This window comes from Phragmites australis, chromosome 9 (assembly GCF_958298935.1).
Source record: "Phragmites australis chromosome 9, lpPhrAust1.1, whole genome shotgun sequence".
Classification (NCBI taxonomy): domain Eukaryota; kingdom Viridiplantae; phylum Streptophyta; class Magnoliopsida; order Poales; family Poaceae; genus Phragmites; species Phragmites australis.
This window is the reverse complement of record NC_084929.1, coordinates 3531109-3542422: the sequence shown is the minus strand read 5'-3', so window position 1 is coordinate 3542422 and position 11314 is coordinate 3531109. Positions and strand designations below refer to the sequence as shown.

General features: G+C 46.5%; 1 protein-coding gene across 1 annotated transcript; it reads right to left on the bottom strand.

Annotated features, from left to right (window-relative positions):
- Positions 1–3279: 3279 nt before the first annotated feature.
- On the bottom strand, positions 3280–10449 carry LOC133929626 (uncharacterized). Its single transcript, XM_062376420.1, has 2 exons — positions 9901–10449; positions 3280–3544 (listed from the first exon to the last, which is right to left on the bottom strand). Exons 1-2 carry the CDS (start codon positions 10447–10449, stop codon positions 3422–3424), a joined length of 672 nt encoding a protein of 223 aa, XP_062232404.1. The 3' UTR covers positions 3280–3421.
- Between the last annotated feature and the right edge of the window lie 865 nt (positions 10450–11314).

The following is an 11314-nucleotide window of genomic DNA, read 5'->3' as shown; positions in this document are numbered from 1 at the left end:
TCAGGAGCGAAAGTTCGGGGCCCTGTGGAAGACACTCGATGAGTTGACCACGAAGCAAACACAAGAGCATTCACAGAGGCCGGTGAAGGGACAAGAGGATATACCTGTTGCTCTGGGTAGCCTCCCAATGGATCCTCTAGGAATGAGGAGGAGGACCGAGTCAGTTGTTAGGTCGTTCAGCGAGTGGATTGAGAATGAGCCGAAGGAGAAGTGGGCTCTGCTCTATGACACCCATGGGGCTAGGTACAGAATTATAACGACAAACTTAACTAAGGTGTACAACTGGGTCATGAAAGGTGTGAGGGGACTGCCACTAGTCGAAATTGTGGAATTCATTCTGCAAGGGACGTGCAAATACTTCACGGACCAATATGCATTAGCGTCAGCGGCAATGAATGATAGCCATTTGATATATGGGTCCAAGATGACTCAATACATGGGTAATAAGTCGAAGAAGGAACATATGCACCGGGTGAGGCCCGTGGGAACTGCGTAGCATAGACATGAAATTCTATGTTGGGACAAAGGTCAGAGGGGGGCAAGCGTGAAAGAGTTATTTAGGAGTGTACGCTCTTTGATGAAAGCTGCACTTGTAGCTGCTACAAGCCAATGCTACTGCACAAGCCGTGCTCTCATGTTATTGCTGCTTGTGCTTAGACGGACTTGAGGTCTCGGAGGTATGTCTCCAACTACTTCATGAACGAAGCTCTCTACACCACATGGAACCATGAGCTTTTTAGGTTTAGGATTGCGGGTTCATTCACAGTGAACCCTGGATCGGACAAATTGTATGTCCCAGATCTTGAAAAGATGAAGCAAAAGAAGGGACAGTGCAAGACAACAAGGATTCACGATAACATGGGCGAATCCGAAGCTGGGCGTCATGTCAAATGGTGCAGCAAGTGTAATGAAACCAGACACACTTACAAGAAGTGCACCAAAGGTCCGTCAGGTGGCAACAACGGCAAAGCAAGTCCTTCTGGATTAGGTTCCGATGGGAGACATCCTCATCCTCATCGTTCATCTACTTCATCCACGCATTATGGTTAATTCGTGCTGTAACAAATAATGTTGTAACGAACCTTGCTATGTGTAATTCATGTCATCAGACTTATTATTAACTTGTAATGACTTATGTTCCTAGGAACCTTGCTATGTTGTAACAACTTATTATTGCTACGTTGGTTGAAACTTTGTTATGTTAACTCTGTCATGTTATGTTACCTTTTTGTATTTTCTGATGTAACGACTTATTGATTTTTTTCATTTTCTATTCCGTTTAATTCATTTTTGCAACACATAATTGTCTTGTGGATTTGCAGCTATGGTTGCCGACCACCCGGAGTTGCTTGACCCACACTTGGATGGCAAGCACCGCTCGTACAAGACCGCTATTGAGGGGCGTGAGCTCTCGGTACTCCGACCACGGGTTCCGGAGGAGCTCTCGAGGTTGGACGAGTGTTGGATCCCCAAGTTTGTAACACGTTCCTTTCACATCCTTTTGTTGTTACTTGAGGAAGTCTTGTAGTCGCAACATATTTTGTTTGCAGGCTGCGCGCTGCTGGGCTTCTCCTGGTCTGCAGGCTTGTGGAGGTGGATGTGGTTCCTGGGGGAGAAAAGTCTTCATGGTGATTCAGTTTCGACGGGGCCCTGCTTGCAACCCTTGTCGATAGGTGGAGGCCGGAGACGCACATACTCCACCTCCCATGCGGGGAGACATCAGCCTTTTCAAAGTATTGTGCACAAGGACAAATGAGCAGTGATTCTTGTGAAAGCTGAAAAGTGAAAGATGTTGCTTGGTGTGGGAAGGCAGGGAATCCTGTGAAAGCATTGGGCTTAGAAAAGACGTATTGAAATGATAAATCCAGACCATTTAATTAATGAAATTACATTATATCACATATAAGGCTCATCGCAAGCATTCGTTGCTTGTCTATGGCTACGGTACACAAGGCAACATGCACTGACTCGTACCCTATTCCAACACGATCTACGACAAGTTACAATAGCATGTAGTACCTCATCGCTAAATGAAGCATGCCTTATGGAAAGACATATTGCCTGGGCAAGAAAACATCTATTGGATTGGTGGAAAAGATGGAGGCTTCTCATCCAGATTATCCTAGCGGATATCTTGAAAGTTGCATCCATGGGGGTAGGCTTAGTGCACACATACCCTTGTGCCAGTCCTCGTGTCATAGGCCCTGGCAAAGCCGGTAGTACTCACACGTATTGTGGAGGAACCTGCATGTCACCGCACGTAGTGAGGTACTTATTTCACCACTCTTCATTGAGCTTTTGTAGCCTCATCTTCGGGCCTTCAACATTTGCGCGCCTCATTGCCTCAGCCTCCTCGTAACCGTAGTTGATGTTTGTGTACTCTTCTTCATTCACGTACCATCAGTACTTGCACTTAGGCTTGTTGTACTATTGGAGGAAAACAACTGAATTAGACGAAATGCATAGCATGATAGGATGTCATGTATACTTACCCCACAACGGTACCAAGCAATCATGGCAAGTAGGAACGGTTTCTGGCTTGCTATTTTACCGTAGTAGCACCGTGGCATGCGTGCCTTATATCTCCAACTCTAACTCCCTCTTCTTCTGCTCTGGATCTTCATTTCTCTTTCACTCTTTATCTTCATGATAGCATTTATCAAGGATGTCGCGCCATAGCTCGTAAGGGCCCATCTTGCCCTTACCCTTGTTGGACCCGGACCCAGACCCCGAAGCCATGGAAGGGATTGTGTTGGACTATGTTGGAGATGAAGTAGCCATGAATTTGTTACCCTTGTATAGACAAGGTGGTCATGACCTGCTTTAGATATCAATGATACAAGGGGGAATATTGTCACACTGTGCCATGCTTTAGCAGCAGGGATAAGGTCACAGGCCTCAGCAACAATAATTGATTTGTACATGTTCGTCTGTAGAGGGGAAATGATACATACGGAGTGGTGACTTTTCATCGTGTGATGCTTTAGCAGCATGGATAAGGTCACGTGCCTCAACAACCATACTTGATTCCTACTTGTTCACCTGCAAAGAGGGGAAATGATACATACGGAGTGGTGACTTTTCATTGTGCGATGCTTTAGCAGCAGGGATAAGGTCACAGGCCCATGTCTCGTCACCAATTTTGTGAGTTAAAAAAGGTGTGTAGAATAACGGCCAGTGATAATTCATTCAAGTATGGTTACATAACATAGTTACACTGTCATACGGTGCACACATAGCAAAGTTACAATTTTTTGGCGTTAGGTATCATGGTCAATACAAAATGTAAACATAATATGTACACACGTCTTAGGAAAAGTAAATAGCCGGCCTACAGTGGACTCGCACTGGAGTCAATCCTCGTCACTTGATGCTTCTTTCTTACATGCTTGTGCGCAGGCTTCTTTCTCACGCCTCCAATTCAGCTCATCCTTGTCCCACTTCTTCCTTTGATCCACCCATTCCTGGTCCTTGGGGATATGAAGTCATTGATCCACTGGTGAAAAGCGCACACCCTGGTTGGTGGCTGGATGTGATTTGTTGCCTGCGGAGGAAAAGTGTTAGTACATGAAGTGAATGAAAAATTGTGTTTTCTCAAAGAAATTACCTGAGAAAATTCGCTCTCTTTGGAAAGCGCATCTATGTTTGGACAACAGAAGTACGTCGTCTCAAAGGTATCCAAGTCATGGGAACACCGAACACCGCATGTCTGTCCACAATGGCATTCGGGCCTCGGCATACCTTTTGGCGGTAAGCGGATGTCAAACGTGTCCCTGCTTGGATCATTTGGTGGAGGACCTTCAAATAGTCACATAGCCCTTCTCAATCTAGCTCCTTCCGCCATGCTTAGTGTTTGTTGTGTTCAGATGGTCAAGATGGAGGTGCCTTATGTTGACGAAGGGCATCAGATACTTTGGTAAGCTCATCATCGTGCATCATTGCAGTGGCAGGGAAAAACCTGTGCATGATTCAATGCTGCAATGTGATGCGATGATGGGCCATTGTAGCTCAATAATTGACCTACAGTGAGATGTCAGCAAGCTGTTTCACGGTAGTGGTTCCTTTGTCGTGATGCGGACAAAGGATGTAGTAAGTATATAACACACAAGTATGAACTTCAAAATTGTAACACGACCTACCAAACATTTACAACCATGTACTGTGAACTTTGTATTAATCGTAGATGTTTAACTCTGTGAATAAAATTGCTGGCTCAAAAAAAGTAATTGCACTTAACTTTTTAGAAACATCAGCCTTTTCAGACGTTAGCCTTTTCAAACATAGGCTTTTCAGACATAGCCTTTTCGGACATAGGCTTTTCAGACATAGCCTTTTCAGACATAGCATTATTTGACATAGTCTTTTCAGACACAGCATTTTCAAACGTAGACTTTTCAGATAATGTGACCGCTCCAGATAGAGGAATCAATTCCTTTTCCAAACTATTTTTCGTGTATAAATAGGAGTGCAAGAGGCCACGTGTAGAACGAAACCAATCACCTCCCAAAGAAATATTGGCCGGTTGATACTCCTGCTAGGGTCGAAGTGACGATGTGATTATATGGACACCTTCAGAACGAGGTTCATCATGTGTCCAAAGTACGAGTATGACCCACCGGAGGGCAACATCCCTGGTGGTTACCGCCAGGTACCCACTTATGACCAAACTACATTATAACTATCTATCATTTAGCACTGACCATTCTTGTCTCCGTTGGTATTCTCCTCCACCTCTCTGTGAGTTCGTTTAGTGGATGGATACTGAGCAATCGCAAGCAGATCTGTTCCTCCCATACGAATCGAGCACCAGGCGGCATGGAGACGATTCCACCAAATGGAAGCAGATGAGAGGAGGGAGGCTGAATGCAAACACATGCAAAAGGAATAGAGGAAGATAATAGAGGAACAGACCCATCAGCATGAGGAGGCCCATGAGGCGGAGAGGGAGAGGAAGCCCGTGAGGCGGAGAGGGAGCAGATGCTATGAGTAAGGGAAAATACCCACGTTGCACTCAAGCTGCAACTGGTGGTCCTTGAACAGGGCCAGCTTTTGTGCCATGGACAGGCTCCCCCTCTTCAGCGGGCGCGTCTGCACATCCTCGTCGAACATGTAGTAGGAGAAGATGTTCGATTGTGATAGCACCTACCAGCACCCCTAGAGGATCCGATGCGCGTTAGGTTACCACCTGGAGTCCCTGGGCTTGACGCTAAAGGGTTCTGTCTCCAGCTTCTTCACATGCGCCACGATGGCCGGCCCCAGCTTCTTACGCTCCGCATTGTATGAGAAGCTATGGGCCTGGAACCACTCGTAGTAGTGCTCGTACCACCGCAGCTACCACTTGGTATCGTCCACCTTCTTCTAGTCCTCCTCCTTGAAGCGGTTGCAGCTATGCCTTCGATGGTAGTCATGGTGTGCGCAAACCCGGTAGCGCCACCGCACAGCCAACTGCATGGGTACAGACGAAATGTTACTAATTGTCACCATCGTCATCATTATCATCTCGAGAGAGAGAGAGAGGGAGAGAGAGGGAGAGAGAGAGAGAGAGAGAGAGAGAACTATGCCTAATAATGACGGCTTCATTACCAGAGATACTGGCCACACTTGCAGGTGACGAGGTTGCAGCTGCCTTCCTAGATTATGGGCTTAATCCTAGCGTGGGCATCAGGGACTTGGGTCAAGCTAAAGTAAGATGCAGTAATTTCATCAGAGGCTTCATTCGTAGATGGTCCGGACTTCGTAATGTGCGGTGTGCACGAGTTTAGTTAGAGTTGGAGTCGGAATCCAATTCAATTTAGAGTCCGATTTAGATGAGGTAGCAGGTGCTATATATATGAGTTGTAATCCCTGGTTTTTTAAGAGTTAATAGAGTTGAACAAAGTCAAAAATTCCAAAAAGTATCAATCTACTTCTGTTTGTATATTACTTCTCATCGAGTTTGAGTTTTTCGTGTTATTGCGTGAGGTCCTGAGAGCCGTCAAGTTTCGTCGAGTTATCGGCTTCTAGAGAGCGTTCCATTTTTCATCGTTCTGTGTAGGTTTCGTTCTCGTCGAGAGAGCTTGTGACTTGCTTCGTTCTTGCTGATTAGCAGGTTCGCTCTCGTCAAGTTCCAGTCGATGAACAGTCCGGCGTCTGTATTTCGCTATCCGCCAGAACAAAATCAGCTCCTGATCCTGGTTCTAAGTCAACATTTGGTATCAGAGCCGATAGGGCGCAGAGCCAAGGCCACCGGATAGTCTGGCAATGCCATCTTGCTTCTTGCCAGATCAAAGCAGGCAGTGCCAACACGTGTGGATGTCGATCGTCCCTCAGGGCGCGGTGGTGCGAGAGAGCGGCGATGGGCTGTTCAAGTAACCGCAGCTAACGGCGACAAACTACACGAGTTGGGTGATTCGGGTGCAAGCAATGATGGAGGATCAAGGCGTCTAGGAGGCTGTCGAGCCGACGGTTGGTGCAGCCGTTGACGAAAAGAAGGACAAGAAGGCAAGGTCGCATCTCCTTCAAGAGCTCCTGGAGGACCTCCTAATGTAGATGGCAAGGAAGAAAATGGCGAGGAGGTCTGGGATTGTCTCAAGACAAGGTTCGTTAGCGCAGATCACGTCAAGAACGCGTGACTGCAGACGTTGAAAAGCGACTTCAACACCAGGCGCATGCAGGAGGGAGAGACCCTAGACAAGTATGCCAAAAGGCTCAACAGCATGTCCGTCAGGTACACCAACTTGGGGGAGACGTTAGACGATGCTACATTGGTTAAAAAGTTGTTCGACACCATGCCAGATCAATTTCTGAGTGTGATTGTCAGGATCGAGCAGTTCTACGACCTCGGCATGATGCCATTCGAGGAAGCAGTGGGGCGGCTGAAGGCGTTTGAAGAATGTGCTCGCTCACACGCATCCGGCAGCAATAACAATGGCGACAGGCAGCATCTGCTCACTCAGGTCGAGTGGTAGGCGCGTCAGAAGAAGGATGACAGTGATTCCTCATCAAGAAACAATGGGAAATCCCACACTGCTGTAGATAACAGCAACTGCGGCTGGGGTGGTCGTGGATGCGATAGAGGCTGTGGTAGAGGTGGTTGCAGCGGGACGTCGCGTAATGACGAGGAGAGCGGCTCGGGCGCCGGTTGCCGCAGCAAGAGCCACATCAAGTGCTACAACTGCTACAAGATAGGGCACTACGGGAATGAGTGCAGGTCACCCAAGAAGGAGGAAGAGAAAGGCGAGTCTCATCTCACATGTACCGATGACACCGAGCCAGCCTTACTGCTCGCAGTGTCAGAAGTGATGGTACCAGGGCTACAGTAAAGGCGGGATGCCGTGTTACTGAATGAGGAGAAGCTGAAGCCAGAACTACGTGACACCATAGAGGGAGGCTCCAGCTCTGAGGTCTGGTACCTGGACAATGGCGCTAGTAATCACATGACCGGTGACAAACAGAAGTTTAGAGAGCTGGACAAAGCTATCACTGGCAAGGTGAAGTTCAGGGATAGCTCCATGGTACAGATCATGGGCTTAGGGTCTATCGTATTCAGCTGCAAGAACGGTGACCAGTGGCTGTTGCAGGAGGTCTACTACATTCCAAGGCTTTGCAGCAATATCATCAGCGTTGGACAGCTTATTGAAGTTGGACACAAGGTGATCATGGAAGCCAGACATTTATATGTCTATGATGGAACTCTTGCACGGTTGTTGATGAAAATTAGGTGAACTCCAAAATCGCCTCTACAAGATCAAGCTGCATCAAGCGACGCCAGTGTGTCTCTTAGCTAGTCTTCAAGACCCGGCATGGCTTTGGCATGCGAGACTCAGACATGTCAACTTCGCAGCTATGAAGCTACTTGATGATAAGGAGATGGTGGCGGGCGTGCCGCCAATCACACACCCTAAGCAGCTATGTCAAGGGTGTTTGGTGGCAAAGCAGGCGAGGCAGCCATTCCCGGTAGCGGCAAAGCAGGCGAGGCACCTCTACGGGCCGATCACACCTTCGACCCTCGCTAGTAACAATTATTTAATTGTAATTGTTGATGACTTTACTCGGTAGATGTGGGTGTATGTGATCAAGACAAAGGATCAGGCCTGCTCCGTGTTCAAAAGATTCAAGTTGCAGGTCAAGAACACGAGCGGGCGGCACATTAAGATGTTGAGGACTGATCGCAGCGGGGAGTTTCTCTTTGCCGAGTTCACTCGGCTCTGCGAGGAGGTCGGGATCGAACGACACCTCATCGCGCCATACACGCGACAACAAAACAGTGTGGTGGAGCGAAGGAATAGGACCGTGATGGCGATGGCGAGGTCCCTCCTCAGGAGCATGAATGTGCCTGGAAGGTTTTGGGGGGTGGCGGTGCGGCATGCGGTGTATCTGCTGAACCATTTGCCGATGAAGGCCTGAAATATGAAAGAAAGTTTCTAAAGCGAGATACGGCAATACAAAAACATATGTGTTTCCAATTAGTTTCTACCTATAGGCCAATTGTTCAAGGAATCAAGGTTTCCTGTCAAAGGAAGATCATGATAATATATTGCGTTCCCTGGTGAAACAAGCTTCATTGCCTCATCGCCTTCAGCCTTCTTCTGAAATTCAATGCCCTGAAACTGGACTCTTGAAGATCGATACTGACAGCCATAAGCATTGCCGAAGCCCCATCCTAGCCCAAGGCCAACTCCCCATCCACCACCTATTAAGAAAGACAAATTATACCAAGTTGAGCTACTATGATTCTGTCATTTCCTAGGGCTCAGAAACCTAACATCCTTGTCCAGTATCAAATGATGTGTTAATGTCAAAACATAGATTAACTGTTTGTGGAAAGACCATAGGGGAGGTGTGCGTGTATTAAACAATGAAAAATTGAAGCAGAACTTCCATCCTTAACAAACACAATAGCTTGAATTCCAAAACATAAAATAAAGAAAAGAAATGAGCAAACCTACAAAAGCGAAAATTTCCAATGAACATGAGAACCAAAAGAAGCTAAATTATCAGAAGCCCATGCATCCCATATGCCTCCAAGATTACTATACCGTCCTTCATCCAAAGAAGAAGTCCAGAAAGGAAAATCATTAAGCTTCCTATGAATACATTAGCACCTATCTAAAAATTCAAATAGGTTTATAGTTAATAAGGACGAGGGGCGCCTCGACAAGCTTATGTGTTTTTTTTTCTATTGACTTGTAACTATCTCAGTCTGCTACAACATATCTCAATTTTTGTGTTGTATCTGGACTCAACTTTGCTGCATGGGCCTAAAACAATCAGTATGGAAAGAAAAAAAGGGTAGCAAGGGAAATCAAGTTCAAATTCTCTTCAATCAAATCATATCATAATGTGCATATCATCAAGCTTCTTCTAAGCTCAACTTAGTGTCCATGTTTCTAAAGTGGGCAGTAACACCGAGAGAGCAAATTCAACAACACTTACAAAGTCTAGTACCGCACCTAGTTGACATCTACAGTTAGATATAAGCACCTCTCGACCTGAAGTCCTGAACACATATAAGACCATATTTAGGCAACGTCCTCAACTGTCTAAAATCACAATGAGATGATAAGTATAACAGGTGAAGATGGGGAGGGAGAAGTTCAGACCTTTGGGCCGTGACTTTCGGTAAAACTGTGAGGTCTAAGGAGTAAGGAATCGTCAGTAGGGTACTCTCATACAGCTAAAACTCTCCACTGTTGTAAAGTTCTAATAAATCCCAACAGAAGAAAGATGAATCGCATCACCAGCATACCATAAGCGCCCAAATTGTAATTGCAAATCAGAGGAACACGCTAAAAATTGGAGCCCGGATCCTGACCAGTGCCATGAATAAAACCATGGAAATTCTAATTTTTTCACTATTGGTGCGGGTTCGCAAGAGAGGGGATCACGAGAGGGGAAAGATGCGTCCGCGTCGACACAGACCTGCGTCTTGTCGGCGAGTCGGAGCGCAAGCCTGGAGACTGGGAGCGGCGCGTCGTAGATGAAGGCGTGGTCAATGCACTCGTTGCGGAGGAACCGCGAGAGGACGCGGCCATCGGCGGTGAGCCCCGCCAGCGCGACCCCGGCGTGGTCGGCGACGCGGAAGACCTTGCGCTGGTGGGAGGAGAGCTCGGATGCGGCCTTGTTGGGAGCGGCGATGACGGCGTGGGTGCGGGATCGGAGGCCAACACAGGCGTAGACCTGCTTGACGGCCTCCATGGCATACTCCACCTGGAAGAGCCGACCCTGGGATGTGGGGAGGCGGAGGCGGCGGCGCTGGGTGGCGGAGGAGGTGGGGAGGAACGAGGGGAAGGGGCTGACGGTGTGGAGGCGACGCGGTGAGAGGAGGTGTAGGTGGCGTGGTGTGAGGGAGATGCAGAGGGAGTGGAGAAATCGTTGGCAGACCGCGCGGGGAGGCGAAGAGGAAGGGGTGGCAGTGGAATCGCAGAGGAATCTTGTGGAGGTAGAGGAATATTCTGACAGACCGTACATGCACTACTCATTTTTTAAGTAGAGGAGATTTGGATCTCATAATGCCTCTGCCATCAAGTGATTCAGTCATAAAAGTTTAGCATTAGCTTTTTTCTCTCTGCTAATTTTTTTCGTAGTTGCAAGCAGTGTACCTTTCAAGGGTCCCACAAAACATGGAGAAGAGTACATGACAATTGTACTCTTGAACTCTATGTATGATGATTGTATATGAGGCGAGCTCACATTTAGCAGTTGTTTTTCATTTCAGGCTTGGTCTTTAAATTTCTTTTATCTGATCAATAATTCCAGTGAGGTCATAGTTAGTTGTCGCCAAAGTGCAATTCATGGAACTACCAGCAACTTTCGTGATATTATTTTGGTCAAGTCTGATTTATGTAAGAATACGATTTTCTTTTTATGGGAATATATGTCATTTGTCTTGTCAGATTAAGCGCGCCCCTACCTAGCTCGACTTATGACAGTTTGCTAGTACCCCCTCCGTCCATTTTTACCAGGCGTACAATGGTGTGAAATAATCTTTAAAAGTATATCTTCATCCTTAATTTCTTTTACAATATACTATCAACTGCTACAATATCAAAAACATATTAAAAGCACTTTAACGTACGATATATTGATACAATATTCTTTGAACATATTGATACAGCTTTTGTACACCAAATATGCATATAATTTGGTTGCTTGGTCAAAACTTATGAAGCTTGACTTTTCGGAACAAAATACACCTTATAACAAGGTTCATGTTACCGATTGCTGCTCGGTAACTGAGCTGCAGCTATAACCGAAAAACCGTGGTAACCGCTCAAATTTTAAATAAATTTCGGACAAAATTTGTTTGAAAAAAATTAAATTTTGGGGAAAAAAT

Coding starts and splice junctions, on each gene's coding strand:
- LOC133929626 (XM_062376420.1), bottom strand. CDS start 10,449: ATGTACGGTCTGTCAGAATATTCCTCTACCTCCACAAGATTCCTCTGC. Junction 3,545..9,900: donor GACTCGCCGACAAGACGCAG/GTCTGTGTCGAC, acceptor TTTCCTCCGCAG/GCAACAAATCACATCCAGCC.